Source organism: Hirsutella rhossiliensis, assembly GCF_020360975.1.
Source record: "Hirsutella rhossiliensis strain HR02 chromosome Unknown scaffold00006, whole genome shotgun sequence".
Classification (NCBI taxonomy): domain Eukaryota; kingdom Fungi; phylum Ascomycota; class Sordariomycetes; order Hypocreales; family Ophiocordycipitaceae; genus Hirsutella; species Hirsutella rhossiliensis.
This window is the reverse complement of record NW_025408672.1, coordinates 3,878,736-3,902,288: the sequence shown is the minus strand read 5'-3', so window position 1 is coordinate 3,902,288 and position 23,553 is coordinate 3,878,736. Positions and strand designations below refer to the sequence as shown.

Below are 23,553 nucleotides of genomic sequence, written 5' to 3'. Positions count from 1 at the left end.
TAGACCAGACCCAGTCTGGGCCATGGATAGAGAAGTCACGTCGTGTGTAACGTGTTCGTCCCCATCGTTCCCTAACGTTCTCAGGCGTGAAGTCTCGATACTCTGCGTATAGGGCATCACGACTAATAATATGATGTTGCTGGCGCATATACGTATAGAGATAGTTCCGGCCATGTCCTTGTAGCGTTGTAGAGATCTGTGCCTGGCTGTTAAAAAGGACCGGGCGCGTTCCTTGCGACTTGGAGCGCTTCAGGATTGGCGGCGGTAGAGCCCTCTTCAAGCCGAATTCTTTCAAGACGGAACTTTGAGATCGTAAACCCCTCGTCTCTAAGTCGTTTAAGCATGAAATCATCCTAAGACATTCATCAAAGAATAGCGACCTAATTCGGTCCCGTAAGGTATCTGAAGTGATCGTACGTGCTTGACGAAGAAGTCCCCAGTCTTTGATCGATCGATAGAGACTGGCGCGGCTTACTTGAAGCTGATGATGCTCGAGAAGATGCGTACGGATTGTATTAATAGAGGATCCATCTCGATGCAAGCCGGTGATTTCCTCCTGAACTGTGGAAAGATCAATTTGTGGTCGAGGCATATTTGTTTAACTGAGTAAAGCGCTATTCGGGCTCAATGATATCGTAGAAGGAGAAAAGCACTGAAAATGTGTACCAATGCGCAGAGCGAACGCTTACTTTCATTTCTTTCAATGCCCTATGCTAATAGAAGAGTATCGGTATATACAAGTTACCCAGTTGCACTTAGACCCGATCGGGTAATCTAACCCCGGGGTGCCCACAGCCCAAAATGCGTTTTGAGACAGTCTGGCCTACAGTCGCCCGTAGTGGGGCTTGGGGTGTAATGCATCAGTGTATCGAACCGTCAATAGCCAGAGCGTCTAGGCCCTATAGGGACCTCCCTCCGGGCGAAATAAATCCTACTACTAAGTGGGTGCTGATCACCATCGCGGACAGATCACCAAAACGGACACTTTTCTGTGGTATCTACCTTCTACCCCCCTACGTAAGGACCGACCATTGCCCTCTTGGTCAACTATATATAATGGTTCGAGCCGTCCGTCGAGCCGGTATTTACGTGCGACTTTTGCGGCTTCTCCAAACCATTTCTTATACATATTTCTCATCTGCGCGTCGGCGCGTTCGACCATTTTCCTAGCCTTCTCCAGAGCATCATCGTCCTTCTGCCTAACAATCTTGCGAGTGTGGTCGACTGTGAGTACTCCGCCAGCTTTTAGTTGCTGGTTCTTTTGGCTCCGACGACGGCGTGTAACTTCCTCTGCCATTTTCGTGAGTTTTAAGTCCCGCATTGTATAGAGAAGCTCCGTCCCCTGAGTAAGGGCTCCGCGGACAAACTGGTCTAGAGTCCTCTTAAGCTCCGGATTAAAGTCCTCCTCTTTAGCGGTTTGTAGGAAGGCTGAAGTAATGAGCTCGTCTCCGTTTGGTAACGACCATTTGATCCTTTCCAACGCCGATCTGAAACCCTGTTTCGTCCATATTCCATATATCGTCTGCGACAATACCGTGCTCTGCCACTATCACCTTATACTTCAAGAACCAGAATTTATAGCCTCCGGATCCTCAGAGGCTTGCCGATTAGCGTCTAATACATGAGATGGCACGATGTCGTATTTGTGCCGTTTGATGAACCTATCCACCCACTTCTTGCCGACGGTCGGAGGATCGGCCTGCTCCGCGCGCGAGGCCCTAGCTCGGAGAATGTAGTTGGCAGTATCTCGAATAAACGCTTTTCGGGTAGGTAAGTTGATACGATCAAGGCGATCGATATACCGACAGAGTGCCGTTTCTTCTGGCTTTGAGAGCTTCGTATTTATTGCAGGATTACCGGCGCGAGGAAAGATGCCGTCAATGCGGCGGAGGAGTCGCGCGCGAGGAACTGCAAAATTGTCGCGCGACAGTTGTAGGCTTCGCACCCGGGTGCGCATCTAGGTCCCCAAAGCCTCCTCTACACGTAATTCGACAGTAGAATCGCGAGATTTGGCCATTTTTGCCGTATATACGCGCCTTGGCAAGGAGGTGTTACAGAAAAGTGTCCGTTTTGGTGATCTGTCCGCGATGGTGATCAGCACCCACTTTTTTTTTGGGGGTAGTTATCCATCCACCACTTTCTACTATCCATCCACCAAATTTGCGTAGGGAAGTACCGAGTACCTACCAAGGGTTACCAAATTGAGCCCTCTAAGTCCGGCACAACAGCCTGCTGTGCCGGATTGGCAATTGCTTATAAGCGCCGCCGAAGAGAAAATGCCCTCTAAATTTACTGAGCAGCTCGGGTTTTGCCCCGAGCGAACGTGGAGTGATGCCTTGTAGGTATAGAGTACTTAGAGTAGATCGCGCGGATATAGCCAATTAGAGCGGCCAGGACTCTCATCCCCCCCACCTTGGTGGATGGATAGTAGAAAGTGGTGGATGGATAACTGCCCCCCTTTTTTTTTTTTTTTGGTTGTATTACGCCCGGAGGGTTCCCCCATAGAGCCACTACGCTAAGCTACGTACCTACTATACATGGTTTCTCCTCACCTAAAGCCCAACGCTTCTTTCCATCTGTTTCCAGCCTCGTTCGCTGTGACATGACAGGCCTGCTTGAAGGTCAGTTTCTCCAAGTGTTCAGCGTCCTACCTTCAACGACTGAAGCGCGGTCTGCCAAGTTGAAGGCTGTTGTGTTAGTATGGTTGTTCTTGATCAGTACATGGCCCGTTAACGGTCCATACTGAAGCGTTTTGTCGCCAATGCGAACTGTATCGTCGCACGCACAGCCCCAATATCAGGTTGCCACTTGTCGTCGTCTGACTCTGCCTTGCCTCCTAGGAAGAAAGACAAGTCTCCCACCTTTCCGCGCGCATATCGCAGCATGGTCTCTCGTTGTACCGTCCATCTTCTGCATCGAAAGAGGAAATGCTCCACTGTTTCTGCAGACTGCCCACAAGTGCACTCATCCGATTCCACCGCCCCGATTTTGCAGAGGTAGCTATTCAGCCGCGATTTGCCAGTTCGAAGTTGTATCAACACTTCGGATTCCTTTCTTGTTAGCTCGTCGTACAACTTGCGGGTGTGCTTGCCCGGCAATGCCTTATCGATGCGCTTTGAGTGCTTTCCAACCCTTCGGGATCTGACGAACGCGAGCGTTTTCGTTGAGCAGCAGTCGTAACGTCGTTGATCTTGCTTGAAACGTTGCTGGTTCGGCGATGCACTCGTCTCGCGTCGCTCTTTTCGCTTGCATTTTGGCCGGTGGCCCAAGGGTGAACTCCTCATTCTTTGCAGGCACCCAACGAAGTCTGACTCTGCAGCCTCTTTTCGCCAGATACTCAACAGATCCGTATATCGCCCGTATCGTGCACTGACCAGACTGTTGCCGTGGCCGCCCGATGACTTGCAGGACAGCTCAGTACTACCAAGCAGCCAGAAGCTAGGATGCTGTCAATCGCCCAAGACGAGGACTTGCTGCACTGTTGTGAAGCCAGAATCGGCCGCAGGTACGGTAACGGGAATCCAGGCACCCATGATGAGCGGAAGGGTCTAGGAGCGACACCCGCGTTTTCTGTACCCAGCCTTCTCCCCCGAACTTCTCTTTTGCGACAGCTGGTAATTTTGTCCTACAGTACCAATCATCCGCCAACCACTCACTTGAGTTCACCATTATTCCGCCATAGGATAGAGCCGCTACTAGATGTCCAAAGGCACATGTTCAAAGGCTCATACCGGCGGCACAATCACAACCGCGGCCAGCCAAGTCCCTGCGAGCAGAGTCCCCCTGCCTGGCCGACCCCTGCCAGAAGTATCGCTTCCCAGAAAATGAGGCAATGACAACGACAATAACGACGACTTCGAAAGCGGTGTCGATACTCAGGCTGACAACCCGAGGCACGACCCCATCTAAGCTTGAAAGCTCTCACAGGACGACAGCCTCGCACAAACCAGCAAGCGTCAGGCAGTTGTATTCACCGGCGAACGACGATGACACCTCGCGCGAGCCCAGCTGCGTTTCCACTACAAGCGGAGACATGGGAGGCGTTACAATGACTGCCTGGCGGGGCTATAGAGCTTTCCAACCGATCAGCGGGAGCAATATTTGCCTTTACAAGTTCCATTATACGTGCTATCTCGCACTGAATGATCGCCTCTTCATTACGCCTGTTGGCCCTAACGGGGCAAGTATCTCTCGATACTGGCATGGGTGCAGAGGAGCACGCAGGCCATTGGACCATAGACCGGCCGCCACGTCTGGGAAACGACTTCATCCACTGATCCATCATCAGTCAGATTGATACCGCTTCACAAAGCCGCAGACGCTTCTGATTGGAGCACATTGTCACCTCATCGTACATCTCTCGACCCGGAGGCTTGCTAGGCGGAGCCTACGGCGGTATGGCGGCGAGCCAGTCGTGGACAGCAGTCAGTGCGGCGGGTGGAGGGCTGCCAGCTCAAAGGTCTGCTCGGCGATGAATTGCGACGTGACGGCGCGGTCTAGAGCTAGCCTCTAGATGGTAGCCAGATACGCCGGACGGAGAATGGCTTGGGCTTCTGGATTTGCGTCTCGTATCACACCGTTTCCGGGGCTGCCCACAGCGACTCGCATACCCGCAGGAGAACGAAAATAGGCGGAGGTGCCCCCTAACCACATACATGGCGAAGTTCCATTGCGCCGACATCACAGGAACGACATCCGTGTAGGAGAAGATCACGAGATGTCCTTACGCGAGGGTTTGCCTATAAAGACCATACATTCCGACTCCATGTGTCTTCGTCTCCTCATCCTACCTCTACACTATCCTCGTCACGTATTTCCATCCTTCTCCACACTCTCCCCGTCCACAGCGCCATGGCAAGTAAAGAAGCAAATAGCGACAAACTCACCGGCTGGTCAGCCTAGGGCGGAGAGGGTCAATCCGGGCCGAAATATATTCGCGAATACAATGTCGACGACTCCAGTTGTGATCCCGTTTTCGAAGGTCACATCGAATTGGAAGAACTTACCTATGTGAACGAGGCACTTAAATCCTGCCACATGCCAGCAGACAGTGGAATCGATCATGTCGGCTGTAATGAAACTGCCGCTGCGAGCACTACTTGTACATGTGGCAGCCTCTTTGCTGTGACGGACCGCAAGATCAGAGACCTTTGCTACAACGAGCACTGCGAAATTCGAAATCAGCTGGCCGACATCAGCTCTCGTCTCGGCGCCTTAGAAGCTCAACTTGCCAATACCAAACCCGTCTGTCAGGAGTGCCACAGCACCAAGGATCAGGGTGGTTTTCCATACATGGAAAGGCCTGCAATCGATAATCGGTATCGGCCCCACATTTATTGCAAGTATTGCAATACACCTTTCCATACTTGGTCCGTGCACGACGACAAAATGTCACTGAAGACACCTTCGACAAGATGGACAAATTCACACCATATGGTGAATTAAAAATACGAAGTAATTGATTGAGCTCAATGATAATGTCCAAAAGAGAGGGTAGGCAAATCTTACGTGTTTTGTTCCAAGACGAGGAGGGAAATCAGACGGGAATTTGCACGAATTCTCACGCCACGGTCACGCCACCGCCCTTCCTCTTCAAGACATTGTTCTTCACCCAATGCTTCAACCAATTCTCCCTTTTCAATTTGGTCCGCATCCAATTGTGCCCTTTCCCAGGAGATCGTACGACGAGCCCCTGAAAACACCCGTTCCGGCTCGTCGCTCATCGCTGGCATTGATAGGATGTCTATTGCCATTCGTGATAACTTCGGCCGTCGGTTCCTATGTCGCTCTTGAAGCCACCATGATAAAGCAGTTGTTGGCGCAATCTCATATGGATCACCTGAGATGTAATCTTCATACTCGTCTTGACTTGTAGGTCGAGCACAATTCTGCAGATTTCTTGAAATACGATCAAATGCATCAAGGCCATTGTCTTCTTCTTCGTCCAGTACATGATACGAAATTGTACCGTCGTTTGTATTTCGGTAAGAGTAGCAAAGGTCTTTGACCCGTTTGAAAGCAGTTTTATGCCACTTCTTCTAATTTGAGTGGATGTACGTCGTGCGATAGCTTGGATGAAGGACCAAAGAAGCGGCGTAATAGGGCGAATTCTCTTTATTGATAATTTCTTGGTCAAGGTAGCCTTTGAAGACACGGCCCAGATCCACGCTTGCCCGTAGAGTTGATCAAATCCTTCGATGATGGACGGTTGAAGAGGAGATAAATTCTCTGCGACGTTGATGACATACTTTCTTGCCCTCAGGGTGTTTTCGAAAGCTGGCTGTGACAGAAGTACTGTAGGGATCATTCTGGGGACAATAAAGATAATATATGAGGCGGTTCCTGCCTTTGAACTCCGCTTCCCCTAACCCTTTTACTACCGGTACATTACTGCCAGATGAGCATGTTTTCATGATCCAAAAGCAGGTTTTTCTCTTGTCTTGGGAGATATAGACGCGAATGAATCCGAAGCAATGGATTCAGAATCGAAGAAACATAACTAACACAGGCTCAGAATCCATTGTCGCCAGGTGATAATGGTATGCTGTGGGTTGGTGGTGAGGCTGATTTTGTGGATGTGCGGATTTGTAGCGGGGTTCCAGGCCCACAGCCCTGTAGGTAGCCCCCTGTAGGAACCCTTGTTAGTGGCGTGGTTCAGCCAATAGTATGGAAATACATGGATCCATATCCATACCTATTCCATGCCATTCATGGAAAGGGTATTTCCATATTTAGATATGGAAAACCACCCTGGTCGACGTATTGGAGATAACTCAGCTTGTTCTGCCGTACGCTTAGAGGCGCGTGAGGCTCGCCGATTCCTACAGTCGAGACAGTCAGCCGTAAGTCCTCTATATGATATGGAAGATTTTTTCTTCGATATGAATTGATCGGCCGGCTTGGCCTGCTTGCAGCTCCTGCAAGTTTTCGTTGAAGAGATAGAATCAGCCATGACTGTGTTGGATTGGAGGGACGGTTTGATGAGGAAGACAGGAGAAGGCTCGCCGGTCGGGGCTCGCGCAAATAGCCTTGAGGAACGAAAGTTGGCGAAGGGAGCGAGAAATGGGAGAAGAAAAAAACAGAGGGTGTGGACAGAAGAGGCCGAATTGATGGCTGCAAATGTCATGTTCACTTTTCTCACTTGCATTGACGAAGACGGGAAGGGCACCAATGCAGGTGTGCGTTGTCCATGTCTCAGCTGGAGAGGTCAGCGGCCGGCAAAGGTGGATAATGCAACGGGATGAGCCGTAGGGATACTGTTCACCAATCTATATGTGAGGCAAACATGAACGTGAAAGCCGCAACATACCTAGCCATGCAACACAAGATGCCCTTATAGCAGCTCATAGTACCGAATACGCCGAGCCGAGCTAAAGCTACCGTCAGCGTGCTGCCCGTGCCATGCCGTAGGTCTCTAGCAGGCCTTCCGTTTCAAGGGCGATAGAATACTGGCCGTAGAAGTCACGGATGGCGGCTTGGGCGGCTCGGTCGGCGAAGAAGGGGCCAAGACGGCATCCAAGCTCGGCTTATTGTAGAAAGTCCAAGTGTCTGGCACGACGATGAAGACAAGATCGCGGTCCAGCTCTGGTGGGTGAACCATAACTCGATGATCGAGAAAAGGCTACCACCTTGCCTGTACACACAAACAAGGTATGACTCTGAAACCGGGTCTGCCTCTTCTCAATCATCTTGGCGCAGAGGGACGTCCAGGGGTTAGCATGGATTGGGAACATGACAAACACCTGAAAAGGATGAAATCCTCCGAACGGGGTTTCTGCCGGGTTGCCGGGAACAATATAGGTGGACAACTGCACGAAGCCACAGCATTTAAGCTGGTCGTCTCCCAGGCCGGCCACGAGCTCGCGGCGAAGAAGAGAACAACCGGAGCCAATAATGGGCCCGGAAAAGCTAGCGACAGGCCAGTGATCGGAATGGTCCGGTATGAGTTGGTATTGGTATGGTAAATACCGCCAAGACCTGGTATGGTTTGACAAAAACTTGATACCATGGTATTACCGGTATACCGAATCATACCAGTAACGCTAAAAATAAGCTCAGGTAAGAGGCTCACTGCGGAGAATGACCAGGCAGAATCCGAGCGGCGATGATTCCAGTGTCATCTGTAGGGCTTATTGACCAGTTTTCTGCCAGTTTATCTACTCCATTCAATCATGAATACCATCATCCTCACAATATCGACCTGGCTACCTTGGTCAGGTCGATCCCGGCACCGAACGGATGCTTTTCGTCTTTGCTGCCGGGTAGCTATCCCAGGAAGGCCCGAAGGTAAGGCGAGTGTTAGTGCGTATTAGAAAGTACTTCTCATTGCACCCAGTTTTATGAGTTCTTCCATGTAGGACGGAGCATGACCTAACGTATCACTGGCCAGACTTGTCAATCGCGTCGTCGGAGGGACAGGAAAAGCTTAAATGATCCTTTCAGGGACAGGAAAGCTTAAATGATCCTTTCAATCGAATTACTTCCGTGATGTTGGAGCCCGAAAATTTTTACGTTAGGCTAGTTGGACGATGGACCAAGATCGAATGATCGAAAGCCACCATACCTTAATTGGTGTATGTCATGATCATGGAATCTCCAGCGCCAACCTCGCCATCTTCGTTTACGACAAGTTCAGCATCAATCCGCTCCAGATCTCCTGCATCGTGTCCCGCGCCACATTTTTCCGCTACGACGCCATCGTCTAATTCTGTCCGTTATCCTGAGCCTCCGGACGAATTCGTACAAGACCATGTCACGTACCTGCGTCGCGCGAAGACGACGAAGAAGGCAGCTCGTCTCGGCTCGTCGCATGTGTGGAAGTACGGTCTTCATTACATCCGAGACAGTGACAAGAAAGAGGTATACTACTGTCACGAATGTGCGATCGGAAAGTATAAGCAAGAGTTATTTGTGATCAATGGCACGTCGGGAGTGAGAAATCATCTCGAACAGAGGCACCAGATTGATCCACAAAGCGGCGTGAGGAAACGCGGTGCGACACGGGCGTCTGTATTGGAGCAACAGAAAGCGCAGCTGCTAGTAGCAATTTTTCTGGAAAGATACCGTTGAGAGGTTCAAAGAGCTTTTGATTCGTTGGGTTGTGTACTGCCATATTGCTTTCTTCCAGTTGGAGAACCAGTACTTCCGAGAGCTACTCTTCTTTCTGAACCCTGCTCTACTTAATCACCTCCCAAAGGCTGCGAAAACAATTCGAGGTTGGGTTATGGATGCGTTCCTGTCGAAGAAGCAACAGCTGAAAGAGGACCTCCAGCGGTCGCGGAGTAGAATCTCCATCTCCTTCGACCTCTGGACCTCGCCAAACCCGTACGCAATCCTGGGTGTCGTCGCCATGTGGATTGACGCCACCGGCAAGCGACGAAGTACCGTCCTGGGCATGCGACGCGTTCATGGCGAGCACAGTGGCGAGAATCTTGGGTCGACCGTTCTCGAATTATTGACGGAATATGACATTGGCGGAGATCAGATTGGATACTTCATGCTGGACAATGCTTCATCCAATGATACCGCTGTTGAGTTTATACTCAAGGAGCTCTGCCCATGGATGAAGCCGCAACAGCGTCGCCATCGCCGACTGCGCTGCTTGGGTCACATTGTCAACCTCTGCTGCCAGGCGTTTCTCATGGGTCGAAATTGTGAGAAGCATTTGGCGAAGCTTGAAAAGCACCACCAGCGCGGAGATTACGTGAAGGTAGAGGAGCTGTGGAAGAAGTTTGGATGTTTAGGCCGGCTCCATAACCTTGTGCGGTACATCCGGCTTACTCCTCAAAGGCGGGAGGAGTTTGCAGCAATTATTATCGGCGGCCATCTCTCCGAATTCGATGGGCTCGAGCTTATCCAGAACAACTCCACACGCTGGAATTCGTGGTTTCATTCGATCACACGAGCGTTAAATGTTCGAGAACGTTTGGAAATCTTCTCAGCTCGTCATGTACCAGGAGAGGGTCTCAAGGGATTTCGAACTTCAAACTAGATGGACAGCACTGGTTCGAGCTTGAAAGATCGAGCTCGCACTAAAAGACTTCTTCGCGGCAACTATGCTTGCTGAAGGAAACAAGACATCCCTCGCTGACTGGTTTTCGACTTTGGACTGTCTTCTCCGCGAGATCAACGAGACGAAGGATCACTACCATGACATTCACGAGGAAGACGACGACGACAACTTCACGTGGAGGTATCTCCAAGGTTGTGCAGATGCTGCGTGGTCAAAGTGCGAGGAGTATTACAGCAACCGACAACGGAATTGGCAACATCGATTTCCTGAAGATACTGATCTTCCGCCAGCGTATTACGCAGCTCAAGTACTCAATCCGTATCGAAAGTGGGCATGGTTCAGGCAAGAATGGGTTCTTCAGGGCGACGAAGGAAGACAGAAGTGGTATGAAAGCGCACAGCTGGCGGTGAAGCAGCTCTGGGAGACAGAGTAGTGGCTATCCCGTTATGACTCGCAAAGAGACCTCGCCCGCTTCGCTCTGGATCTATTTGCGGTTTCCCCAATGTCAGATGAGTGCGAACGGCTGTTTAGTAGCGCAAAGCTTGGTATAGTTGATCGTCGAGGTAGGCTTAAGGCAGATATCATAGAGGCTTGTGAGTGTCTACGTGCCTGGTATGGGAAGCCTCGGGCTGAGGATAGCGAAGATAGCGGGGATAGCGAGAATGAAAGCGAATAAGCGATCAAGTTGACAACTAGTAGCCAATACATTTCCCTATTTTTGCAACCCGCCTCATTCTGAGCGGTCTTGGCGGTATTACTGGTATTACCGGTAAGCCATACCGGTAAGGATATCAGCAGGTGGTATGGTATGGTATAGAGGTCATACCATACCATACCGGACCATTCCGATCACTGCGACAGGCGACATTGTGGGAAAGGATCGATCCGCAGAGGTCGATCGTTGGCCAATCCTGTTGCGCATGTGAGGGATTCGATCGTCAGCTCGGGGGGCACTCATACAGACGCTTGGAAGCCAAGGTCGCGGATAATCAGCGCAGGAGCGCAGTAGTCGACGGGCCCCTCAACCGGTCCTCGCCAAGGGGTCGGGTCGAGGTCCCATGCAAGGACGTAGGGATGAACGCGGCCATGCATCAGGAAGTATTGTTCCTGCCACTCGGACGCAACGATCGGCTTGTTGTAGAGGCTGATGTTGAGGCTGAAGAAGGCTTGGCTGAAGAAATCGTCGTCGGCGTCGGCGGTATGTATGTATGTATGTATGTGCATTTTCCGTCCAGCGGCCGTGAGGCCGCTCAGGTCTGGGTGGGGCACAGGACGTGCTGAGCTAGTAGGCTGTCTACAGTCTCTCTCGCAAACGTAAACAACCACCATCCAGCATTTCATCGGCTCTGAGGCGCTCCGTGTTGAACCTGGTGCCCGTCAGCGGGTCGTGCAGGCGCGGCGGTGAGATCCCGTTGTCGGAGACTGCAGAGCGCAGCCTCAGTTGGCCCGGCCGGGCAAAGGGTGTTGCAGCACCTCTGCCTGGCCGAATCCGGGGATTTGAACAAAGGAAAGAGGTGAGGGAAAGGTATGATGCAGCCGCCTAGTGGCGAGGGCAAGCCCATTCAAAGAAGGAGGACGCCTTCGCCAGCTTGACGAACCTGTCGAAGTCTCTGCCTTTGCGCGATTGACTGCTGCAGTAGGTGAGGGCGTCAGCCTCATCCGATGCCGCGGCTCGATCTTTCGGCAATAAAAGACATGGTTTGGCTCTTTTCGTCGGCCACATGAGCACGTCAGTCGCGCATCGTCGTGGTTGAACCTCTCGTGGTAGTCGGCAAAGTCCCGTGACGGGTTCTGGCTGCAAGCAGGTGGTGGAGAAGCGGTCGGGGGAGTTTGAGCTCCAGGGGGCAGCCGGTCGTCGGCTTAAGGTGCAGTGGCTTGTACTGTTCGGGTGCGGAGGCTTCCCACCAGGCTTTAAATGCACTTTTAGGCTGCTGCCTAGCAGCCCTGCGCAGATATGCCAGTGTTGGGATAGCGCCTGCGGGCTCGGGTTGAGAGGTTCCTGCCTTTGCTAAGGCATCAGCCTGCTCGTTGCCGGGGATTTTGGTGTGGCCGGGGGTCCAGCGGACCTCCGTGACACCGTGTGCTGTGGCCAGAGCCTGGAATTCGAGGAAGACATCCTGGGAGGAGTCTGCCGGCATGCCTCTGAGGCATGTTGCCGCCGCGATGTTATCGAGACAAACGACTATTCTCTGCGGTCGTGGGAGGCTTAGGCAGCGCGCAGGCCCTCGAGCGCGCCTTTCGCTTCCGCATCAAAACCTCAGCCGGCCCAAGTCGGCCGCAGCCACTTAGCACGGTTTGCCCATCCATATGGATGGCATAGCCATAACCGACGGCTGCTTCCGAGGAGAGCGATCCGTCTGAGTAGACGACCAGAGTGTGCGGTGGTACTGACCGGAGCCAACTGCAGAATTCCGCTGCTGACTGGTCTTTCGTGGCGGTTTGCAGAGGCAGCGCTTGATCGTCGCCGAAGCGGCGAGGGAGGAGAATTGGACGCCTGCTGCAATGCAGCAGCTGGTCGCTGCGTCGAAGTCGGGTCCGGAAGCCTTCTCGTGGCATCTGGTACTTCAGTTTGATCGACCTGTGGATGGCAGGGGGCTTGGGCCGGGCTGTACGTTTCACGAGCGGATGGGCTTCATCGAGAGACTTGAGGCGGGCCGAGAAGCGCATTCGACGCGCCTCGAGCAGTTGAATGGCCGGTGGGATGCCGCTTTCTCGATGGAGGGCATTGATCGGTGTCGTCCTCCAAACCGGCAGGACGGCCCGGATGGATGTGTGAAGCGACTTGTTCATCTTTCGGATCAGTTGCTGTATCCCGGATGGTCCTTCCTTTGCTGGCTGGATCCATCGCGGGCTGGTTAATCCGGGGTACCATGCCTCGGCGCCGTGGAGCAGCACCGGTTCGATACATGCTCTTACGGCTCTGCGAACGGCACCAGGAAGAGGGCCATGTTTGGTGTTTGCCAGTCCTTTCAGATGGTATGCCACGACCTGAGCCTTGGCTGTCCACTTTTCCACGTGCGTCTTGAACGACAGGGTGCTGTCAAGCCAGATGCCTAGCCATCGCATTGCTTGGTCGGGGCGCTTCTCTGAGTCACCGTGAAATATAGGCGGGTTGACCTTAGGTTTGCTTCGACAGAAATGCATGACCTCAGTCTTCATAGGGTCGAAGTCTATGCCGTTGGCGGCGCCCCAGGCCACAAGTTCGTTTACATAGCGCGACGCCCTCTCGGCTGTCGTCTCCAGGGAGTTACCTATGCATAGGATACCCGTGTCGTCTGCGTAGCCGAAGCGCCCCTTCGGCTTGCCTAGGCGGTAAATTGGCTCCGTGTACAACAGAAAAAAGATGGGCGAGACTGGCGATCCCTGCGGGAGGCCGCATTGGAGAGGCGAGCTGGGCGTCGTGACGTCCTGGTATCTGACGCGCGCCGAGCGGTCATGCGTGAAGGAACCAGCCCATCGCGCGAGATGTTCTGGCCACCCCTGCTCACGAAGACGAAGGATCAACCTGTTGCGGAGGACAGTGTCGAAGGCTCCCTGGATGTCCATAGTCACCAGCGTGGCGACTTGGCCGCGGGCAAACGCTTCCTCAATGTCATGCAACAGAGCGGCAACAAGGTCAACGGCAGATCTCTTCGGGAGAGCGCCAGTTTGTTGTGAATGGAGGACTCCGTAGTGAATGGATGCCCATGCCAGGCGGCGTGCGATGAGCCGCTCAAGACCTTTGCCTAGGCAAGACAGGAGGGAGATGGGTCGCCAGGCACGAGGGGTCGAGAGGTTCCGTCGTCTTGGTTTTGTTATCATGACTACTTCGGCCTCTCTGAATGGCTTCGGGTGATGGCCGATGGTAAGACAGCCTTCGTACAGCCGGTGGACGTGGCTTCCGATAACATGCCAAACTACCTTGAGCATTTGTACCGTGATGCTGTCGGGGCCGGGAGACGTGTTTCCGGTCCGTAGGGTTGCGTCGCGCACTTCATCAAATGACACATGTTGCGTGAAGGGAATGGTTTTCATTGTGTCGACTGGGATCCACGGATCTGGGATGTCATCGTCCGCCGTGCGCCGCTCGAGTGTCGCCCGCCGTAGGGCATTGGCTTTGTCTAGCTGCGTCTCGTAAACTATATCGCCTACTTGTAGGGGCGGAGGCTGGAAAGCACCCGGTGATCGCAGCCATCGGACTGCTTTGAATACGGAGGCGCTGTCAGTGAAGCTGTCGATCAGATTGCGCCAGTAAAGCCTTTTGGCTCGGCGCGCGACTTTCTGGAAATCTCTCTTGGCGGACTGGACTTCCTGATTGAAGCCGAGAGGATAGACTCTCCGAATCGCGCGGTATTCCGCCGCAGCGAGGGCACATTCTTCCGTCCACCAGGGCGCGCTGCGTGCCCCCTTACGGACGGGGCGACCGGCGGCTTTGGCTGCTAATTGGAGAAGGTCCGCGAGCGCCAACGCCAGGGAATCAAGCTCTTGGGGAGACGAGGCCGCGGCTGGGATCGCTATTGCTCCGGAATCCACCATTTCCGCGAAACGAGCGAGCTCGTCGTCAGAGGTGAGGCGGACCTTTCCCAGCGGCACCGAGGCCGGAGCCAAGTCAGCGAGTGTCACGCTGAGCGTGAAGTGGTCAGAGCTGGTGGCCAGGTGTTCCTCCACGACAGCTTCGGATAGTGGTATGTTGGAGAAGGCGAGGTCTATTGTATTGCCATGCGGGTTGGTTAGGACATCGGCAGGGTTGAGCAAGCTGAGGCCGTTCTCAGAGGCCCAATAGGCGATGTCGTCGCCTCGGCCATCGAGCCGGCCGGCTTGCCAGCTACTATGTTTGGCGTTGAAGTCGCCTGCTACTAGGCACCTTCCTGGTGTGGTCCACTGGAGGAGGATATCCAGTGCTTCATCGTAGTACGGTTGTCGATAGAAGTTTACCACTGTTATGTTGTTGATGGTGAGCCAGAGAATGTCGCGGGTCGCCACAGGCCTCCTCTGATCTGTCATCAAGCAGGGTCTGCGCCGGACATAGGTCATTACTCTAGGCCGCGTGCTGTTGTCGTCCCAGCTGTCGACTGGGGAGAAAGTATCGTAGGCTGGGTGGGTTTGGTAAGACATCGGCCGTCCTTGGCTTCTGTCCACGGCTCCTGGAGGAGCACTATATCGTATCGTTCGGAGTCGGCGAGGGCAAGGGCGCAGTCATGTGCTGGCGAGATCTTGCCTACGTTAGCTTGGAAGACTCGCAGGGTCTTCTTGTCGCTTTGATTCACGCGGGGATATCTCGTCATGGAGATAGTGCAATGGGGCTGATGCGTCGCTTCTTTGAAGGGGAAGCTGGTCTGGGTTCGTTGCCCTCGCTCTGAGGCTGAGCTGTCGTGGTTACCATAATGAATGGCGGAGACATGGTCCTGGTCGAGCTTAAGACCGAGGTTTCGCTTCTGCCCCGTGACCTGTCGTCTGGGTGCTCGGCTTCCTGGTCGTCGGACTGAGCAGTTCTGGGAGCTATTGAATTGAGAGTCTCGGAGGAGTCTCGTTCTAGCTGTTCGGGTTGGTCTACACATTCGAACTGTTGCTTCCGCTGAGCAAATAGTTGGGCGCCCATCTGTCGGACAAGGTTTTCTCCTCCTTCGTCAGGCGACGAATGACGCCATGTGATCGCTTGGGGCGTGCAGGGCATTTCGAGAAATCTGCGGAATGGGGTCCGAGGCAGTTTGCGCACTGCTCGAGGGCTACGCAGGTTTCACCGTCATGGCCCTTCCTTCCGCAGCGCTTGCAGGATGGTTGTCGGTCACAGCTGTGTCGAGCATGGAAATCCCAGCACTTGTTACACTGGCTGGGCATGCTGGATCTGTCGATGGAGGCTTTTTGTATCGGGCAAGTCGGCTGGAGCCAAAAAGCCTCCAAGGTCTCTGGGTGGGCTCGAGGAAGGACACAATAAGTGTCTTACTCGGAAGGTCGTTTGAATCGTGCAGACTGGGGCGAATACTGATGGGTGTGAGCCCGGTCTGGCAGGCGATTTCGTCTTTGACGGCCGCCTCGTAGTTGACTTCATTGCCCTGCAAGTCCGTAAGTCGTCGAGGGCAGTTGGGCACGACGTACTTGTACCATTTGTGAGTAATCTCCACCGAGGTCGCGTCTAGGTCCTCGGACCATTCCGACTGTCGCTGGACGATGAGGTCCCTGATGGTAGCGTCCAGTGTTCGGATGGCCCATCCCGAGTTTACCTTGAAAGCTGCCGGGACCCGGTGCAAGTCGATGCCGACTTTGGCGGCGATGTGGGTCCGAATTGCGTAGCTGCTGTGGTCTCGCGCTGGTGCTTCGGCATCGAGCCGCACAAAGACACGGAGGTCTTCCTTTGGTGGGGCGGGGGATGGTCGTCCCTGGAGACGGGAGATTGGTTGCCGGGGTCGTTGTTGTTGCGGGGCCTCGGCGGCCGTGGGGGTGTGGCCCCCGAGAGGCTGGCTTGCAGGGTGACCGGCGGCGACGCTGCTATAGGTCGGCGCGGGCGCGGGATTGAGGTCGGAGAGCGCCTGCCTCCAAAAGTCGAGGAAGCTGCTGGAAAATTGTTCCGCAAAGCTGTGTTCAAGGCCGGACGTGAAATGTTTCGCAGTCTGTTCGAACGATTCACAAAAGGCTCGGAACACTGTCATTTTGGCGTTGTAGGCATTTGTTTGCTCAACGGCGAGTTTGTTGGCTGCTTCAACGATAGAGACCGGGTGGAGGTTGACAGACTCGGCGGAGCCGGGCCGGTTCGGGGCGGATTCACGCTGCGCTCCTTCCGTAGCGGCGGCATTGGAGAGTCGGATAAGGGGCGAGGACGGCGTCACCGCCGGTCGCCGGAACGCGGATGTGAGCCCAATGGGGCGGCTCGAAATGGGGGAGCTGTGTCGAAGCTGAGATGCACGGGCTAATCGAGCAAGATTAGGCGGGGTATGGACACCCAGATCAAAGGGGGTCTGAGCTGGCATGCGAGCTCGTGGCAGATGCCATGGCCGCTGCCTCAGCCAGCGCAAAGCGCGGCTGGAATGATCAACGTGCAGTTATTAGGCGAATTGGTGGGAAATTACGCTACTTTCTTAACAATTACATGCCAAGAAAGTAAGAAAACAGGGGAAGGTGGGATCTGTAAATAGTTTAGTTTAGTTTAGTGTATTTTCCGTCCAGCAACTTTTGGTCGCTCAGGTCTCCGCAGGGGAGCACAGGACGTGCTGAGCTAGCAGGTGTCTACATGCTACATATCGTACACTTCACCCACTATCCAGCATTTCATCGGCTCAACGGCGCTCATGACAAACCTGTTGCCCGTCAGCGGGACGTCCAGGCACGAAGAGAAAGCTGTCCCGTGGTCAGATCAGCCAATTTGCTTCTGGGGCCTTGCAGCCCTTGATGACCTCGGCGATCGCATGGTCGTGAGACCTTGACGCCGCCCGAGATCGGAGCAGGTAACAGAAAGAATTGAGAGGAAAAGGTAGGGTGAGAGAGAGAATGATGACCGTCTAGTGGCGTGGGCAGATCCTCCGAAGAAGGAGCTCGCTGTCGCCAGCCTGACGAATTTGTCAAAGTCCTTGCCGATTGCGCGGTTGATGGCTGCAGCCGGCCAAGGTGCAAGCCGCATACGATGCCGTGGCGCAACCTTTCTGCAGTAAAAGATGTGTGCTGGCTCTTTCGTCGTCCGCACGAGCACGTCAGTCGCGCATCGTCGTGACCAAACCTTTCGTGGTAGTCAGCAAAATCCCCATGGTGGGTTCTTGCTGCAAGCAAGTTATGAAGCAGGGGCCGAGAGAGCGCCAATTCTGACGGACAGCTGGTTGTGGCTTTAAGCCTCAGGTCTCTGTATCGCTCCGGCGCAGAGGTTTCCCACCAGGCACTGAAAGCCTCTTTCCGCTGCAGTCGGGCAATTTTTCGCAGATGCGCTAGCGTCGGTTCGCCATCAGCGGGTTCTGGCAGTGATGCTCCCGCCTTTGCCAGAGCATCAGCCTCCTCGTTGCCTGGGATGTCAGCATGGCCGGGGATCCAATGGACCTCCACAGCTCCGTATTTTCGCGCCAAAGATTGGAACTCAAGGAAGACCTCTTGCGAGGAGTCGTTCGGCGTGCCCCGTAAGCATGTTGCGGTCGCGAGGTTGTCGAGGCAGACAAAGATGCGGTCAGTTTCTGGAAGGCTCACCGCTGCCTTCAACCCCTCCAATGCACCTTTCGCCTCAGCGTCGAAAACCTCAGCTGTTCCAAGACGGCCCTTGCCGCTCAAGACGGTGGATCCGTCCCGGTGAACAGCATAGCCGTATCCGATGTGGCCTTCCTCAGAACGAGACCCGTCGGAGTAGACGACAAGAGTTCGGGGCGATAGTGCCTGAAGCCAGTCGCGAAATTTTTTCGCCGTCTCGTGTTTCGATGCACTCTGCAGAGGCGCAGTCTGCTCTTCGGCAAATCCGCGCTGCAGTAAAGCAGGTCTCGGGCAGCTCGATAGCATTTCGTCGGCTCGCCGCAGTCTGGTACGGAAGGGCTGTGGCTGTTTCTGGTACTTCAACTTGATAAGTTTGTTCACGGTCACGACGGGAGCTTTTGGTCGCGACGTGCGCTGGACGAGCGGGTGAGCTTCGTCGAGAGCTTTAAGGCGCGCAGCAAAGGCCGTCCGACGCCCTTCGAGGAGTAGAGGAACGGGCGGTATTCCCGCCTCCTGTGCAGCACGTTCGTCGGTGTCGTCCTCCACACTGGCAGAATAGCCCGAAGAGACGTGTAGAGTGCCTTGCTCATCTTCTTGACGAGGTTGCCAATCCCCGACGGCCCCTCCTTGGAAGGCTTCGTCCAGCGCGGGCTTTTCGGCCCAGGGTACCAGGCCTCCGCCGCGTACAGTAGCACGGGGATGACGCAAGCGCAGACGGCTCGTCGCATAGCACTCGGCAGAGGGCCATGTTTCGTGTTCGTCAGTCTCCTAAGATGAAAGGCAACAGCTTGCGCCTTGGCCGTCCATTTCTCGACGTGTGTCTTGAAAGAGAGAGAGCTGTCGAGCCAAACGCCGAGCCAACGCATCGCTCGATCCGGCCGTTTCTCAAACTCGCCGTGGAGCACCGGCGGCGCCGTCTTGGGCTTCGTTCGAGAGAAGTGCATCACTTCTGTCTTGTCGGGGTCGAAAGAGATCCCGTTAGCGGCGCCCCACGAAAGAAGCTCACGTACATGGTGAGATGCTTCGGCGGTCGTTTCATCAAGGCTATTACCGACGCATAGAATGGCAGTGTCGTCCGCGTAACCGAAGCGTCCCTGAGAGTGACCTAGGCGATATATCGGCTCCGTGTACAACAGGAAGAGGATCGGCGAGACGGGCGACCCCTGCGGCAGACCGCACTGGAGGGGCGATGAATCCGTCACGATGTCTTGATAGCGGATGCGTGCCGATCTGTCCTGCATGAACGAGCCGGCCCAGCGCGCGAGGTTCGATGGCCATCCTTGTTCTCGTAAGCGGAGGACCAATCTATTGCAGAGAACTGTATCGAAGGCGCCTTGTATATCCAAGGTCACCAGGGTTGCGACTTGCTTCCGGGCGAATGCCTCCTCGATGTCGTGAACCAAGGCAGCTACGAGATCCACGGCCGACCTCTTCGGGAGCGCGCCGGCTTGTTGTGGGTGTAGTACGCCGAAGTGGATTGAGCCCCACGCTAGACGCCGTGCAATGAGCCGCTCGAGGCCCTTGCCGAGACAAGACAAAAGGGAGATGGGGCGCCAGGCGCGGGGTGTAGACAGATCTCTGCGTCCTAGCTTGGCGATCATAACCACTTCTGCCTCCCGAAAAGGTTTCGGATGGTGACCAATGGTGAGGCAGCCTTGATACAGCTGATGGACGAGACTGCCGATTGCATGCCAGACAGCGCGAAGCATCCGCACCGTGATGTTATCCGAGCCTGGAGATGTGTTCCCGGTGCGTAGAGTGGCGTCGCGAGCCTCCTCGAAGGAGACCTGATTGGGAAAGGGAATCATCTTATCCGTGTTCACGGGAATCCACGGGTCTGGGATGTCGTCGCTCGCTGTGCGCCGCTCCAGGGTTGCTCGCCGCAAGGCGGTGGCTTTCTCCAGCTGCGTCTCGTACACTCGGCCGTCTACTTGCAGGGGAGGTGCCTGGCACGGCCCTGAGGATTTTAATTAGCCAGCGGACCGCCCGAAAGACGGAGTCGCCGTCGGCAAAGCTGTCGATCAAGTCACGCCAGTAAAGGCGTTTTGCTCGGCGCACTGCATTGTGAAGCTCCCGCTTGGCTAGCTGCACTTCTCGGTCGAAGCCGAGAGGGTACACCCTCCTCCACGCGCGATAATTGGCCGCCGCCTTTGCGCACTCTTCGTTCCACCACCGCGCCCCATGCGTCGTCTTACGGACGGTCGGCCCGCAGCTCTCGCTGCACAACCAAGAAGGTCCACCAGCGCCGACGCAAAGTTGTCCAGCTCGGAGGGAGTTGAGGTTGTAGTCGGGATGAAAGCTGCACCGGCTTCTACCAGCTCGACAAATCGCTTCAATTCCTCATCGGAGTTGAGGCGGATCTTGCATAATGGAAGGGTGCTAGGGCTTGACTAGGCAGCGTGATACTAAGGGTAAAGTGGTCGGACCCGGTTGCTAAATGATCCTCAACAACCGCGTCCGCCAAAGGTATATTGGAGAAGGCGAGATCGATCGTGCTGCCGCGCGCGTTAGTCGGGACATCGACAGCATTCAATAAGCTGAGTCGGTTATCCATGGCCCAGAACGCGATGTCTTCACCGCGGTGCTCTTGTCGACCGGCCTGCCAGCTGGGATGCTTGGCGTTGAAGTCGCCAGATACAAGGCATTTATCCGTCGCGCACCAGCCAAGCAGTATTTCCAAAGCCGCGTCGTAGTCCGGCTGCCGATAGAAGTTAACTACCGTCGTCCCGTTCACGGTGAGCCAAAGGATGTCACGAGTCGCCACAGGTCTCTTTTGATCAGCGACGAGGCCTGCGGAGCGCCGGACGTATGTCATGACTCTCGGACGAGTGTCGCGGCCGTCCCAGTCGGTGACGGGTGAGAATGTGTCGTAGGCCGGATGCGTCTTGGTGAGGCATCGGCCGTCTTTAAGTCCTGTCCATGGTTCCTGCAGCAGGATAATGTCGTATCGCTCCGAATCAGCCAGCGCGAGCGCAGTGTCATGCGCCGGAGGGATCTTGCCCACGTTGGCTTGGAAGACTCGCAAGGCCCTCCTGTTGCTTCGATTGTTGGGATGACGGTGATGCATTAGGGCAGCGTCACAGGGCTAGTGCGTCGTTTCTTCGACGGGACGACAGGGGTGAACTGGTTGTCATCGCTAGCGTGCGGCGGCGTCGTGGCCACGACAATGCAAGGGTGAGGAAGCGGCTCGCTCTGGGTGGCGCTTCTGCCGGAGCTTCCATCCTCTCCAGCTGCCTGCGACTCCGAAGAACGTAACTGACTCGAATCAGGGCTCTGACAAGACTGCTCGGGCACGTTGTGGTTTGGTGTCTGTCTTTTCTGCTGCGCGAAGAGCTGAGCTCCCGCCTGCCTCACCAGACCCTTCTCCTCTTTCGTCAGGCGCCGTACAATGCCATGAACGCGCTTGGGGCGGGCAGGGCATTTAGGATCGTCAGCGCAATGTGGCCCGAGGCAGTTTGCGCACTGCTCTAGGGCTGCGCACTCTTGGCTACGATGGTTGGTCTTGCCGCAACGTCTGCAGCGCGCCATCCGGTCGCAGCTGTGGCGAGCGTGGAAATCCCAGCATTTGTCGCATTGGCTAGGGATGCTGGGTTTGTCAATGTAACGGGCGAGACGGCTGGCGCCGAAAAGTCTCCAGGGTCTTCGTGTGGGTTCCAGGAAGGACACAATCAGGGTCTGGGTGGGCATATCACCCGAGTCGTGTCGCGATAGACGTATGCTGATGGGCTTCAGTCCGGTTTGGCAGGCAATCTCTTCTTTGACCGCCTCCTCGTAGTTGATCACGACACCTCGTAGGTCTGTGAGCCTACGAGGACAATCGGCTACCACGTACGAATGCCATTTCTGGCTTATCTCTACGGCCGCGGCTTCCAGGTCTGCAGCCCACTCCGCCTGCCGTTGCACAAGTAAGTCACGCGTGGCCACATCCGATGCCTGGATGGCCCAGCCCGTGTTTACCGGGAAGGCTGCCGGAATGCGGCGCAGGTCAATACCGACTCTAGCGGCGATGTGGGTCCGGATTGCGTATCTTTCGTGGTTTCGGGCCGGAGCGTCAGCGTCAAGTCGGACGAAGACACGGAGGTCTTCCTTCGGTGGGGCTACGGGCGGTCGTCCTGGCAGACGAGTGGTGGTCTGTGGTTTTCGCTGTGGTGGGGCGGAGGCTGTAAAGGCCAGCTGTCCTTGCTTCGGCTTGCCGGATGCAAGAACGCTGCTGTACGTGGGCTTCGGTGGTTCTTCGAGTTCGGCAAGCGATTGAGTCCAGAATTTGAGAAATTTGGTGGCGACTTGCTTGGCGATGCTGTTTTCGGTGCCAGACGTGAACTGCTTTGCTGCTTGTTCGAATGATTCGCTAAAGACCCGTAAGACTGCCAGCTTGGCGTTATGGGCTGCCGTTTTGTCGCGAGCAATTTTCGTGGCCGCTTCGAGGATTGAGACTGGCGCGTGCTCAGTGGGCTGGGCCGAGTCGAAGAGATTCGGGGCTTCTTCCAGCTGCGCTCCTTCCGTGACGGCAGCTTCAGGCGTTTCGGTGGACGAGATTGACTGGGCCAGCTGCTGGGCCGCGGGAAACGAGTCGTTTCGGCGAGCTTCCGTCGGGTAGCGAGGTCGGAGATGCGATATGTGAGCCGCCGGATTTGGCGGCGATCGTATGCCTTGTCTCGAGGCATTGGAGTCGACATGCGAACCTGAGGCTGGTGCCATGGTCGCTGCCGGCGCTTGCGCGCGGCTCAATTGGAGTTTTGTCAAGAGCACTTGTTAAGCGAAAGTATGTGAGAATAGGCTACTTTCTTAACACTTGCGTGCCAAGAAAGTAAAAATACAAGGAAGGATCTGTAGTTGCGTGGGCATTTGCAAGTTTTCCAGCACTGCATCTAGGGTAGGAAGCTGGGCGACTTCGCTGTTCTTTCTCCCGGTCGCTGTCCGATTCCATGACAATGGCAAACGAGAACTGTTTGGTGAAAAAACGTGTCTCTCACTCAGATCCACCCGAAAACAATCAGTCACTTGGTCAAGTCTGGGCTCCGAGAATTGCATTGTGAGTTTTATGTGCCAGCCGGTGGGTGATAGGTTGACTACTGGCCTCTTTACAGTATTACCGGTACTGCTTTGACTGGCAGTTGGACTCCCAGAATATCAACGCGCGGTCCCGCCGCTAGTCCGCAGTACATTTTAAATGCCGACTCAAATGACTAGGGGGAAAATCGCCTAGACCAAAAAGAGATGGACAGGGGGTTTTGCAACAGTCCCCCCCTATCGCCCCCCGTATGCGAGCGCCACGGACACGGCTCCTAAAGGGAGCGATGGTAGACACGTCTCCCTTTTACACTCTTTGTAGCTCAATTTACATCAATTACGCCCAGCACCTGTGCCAACAGTGCTGACCCGTAACAACATCGACCATGCCA

The 23,553-nt window shown here is 54.8% G+C and overlaps 2 protein-coding genes across 2 annotated transcripts; one reads left to right on the top strand and one right to left on the bottom strand.

Moving 5' to 3' along the window:
- Window positions 1-9,223: 9,223 nt before the first annotated feature.
- On the top strand, window positions 9,224-10,445 carry HRG_06738 (restless-like transposase; the record flags this gene model as incomplete). Its single annotated transcript, XM_044865209.1, has 2 exons — window positions 9,224-9,949; window positions 10,125-10,445. The coding sequence occupies 2 exons, from the start codon at window positions 9,224-9,226 to the stop codon at window positions 10,443-10,445; spliced, it is 1,047 nt and encodes a 348-aa protein (XP_044720149.1).
- A 521-nt stretch (window positions 10,446-10,966) lies between these two features.
- HRG_06737 (reverse transcriptase (RNA-dependent DNA polymerase) domain-containing protein) lies at window positions 10,967-22,849 on the bottom strand (the record flags this gene model as incomplete). The annotated part of the gene is made up of 17 exons (XM_044865208.1): window positions 10,967-11,268; window positions 11,336-11,434; window positions 11,611-11,643; window positions 11,934-12,020; window positions 12,090-12,154; window positions 12,405-14,983; window positions 15,372-15,490; window positions 15,556-15,717; window positions 15,936-16,944; window positions 17,244-17,323; window positions 17,791-18,476; window positions 18,542-19,256; window positions 19,326-20,097; window positions 20,347-20,541; window positions 20,604-20,849; window positions 20,916-21,183; window positions 21,258-22,849. 17 exons carry the CDS (start codon window positions 22,847-22,849, stop codon window positions 10,967-10,969), a joined length of 9,009 nt encoding a protein of 3,002 aa, XP_044720148.1.
- Between the last annotated feature and the right edge of the window lie 704 nt (window positions 22,850-23,553).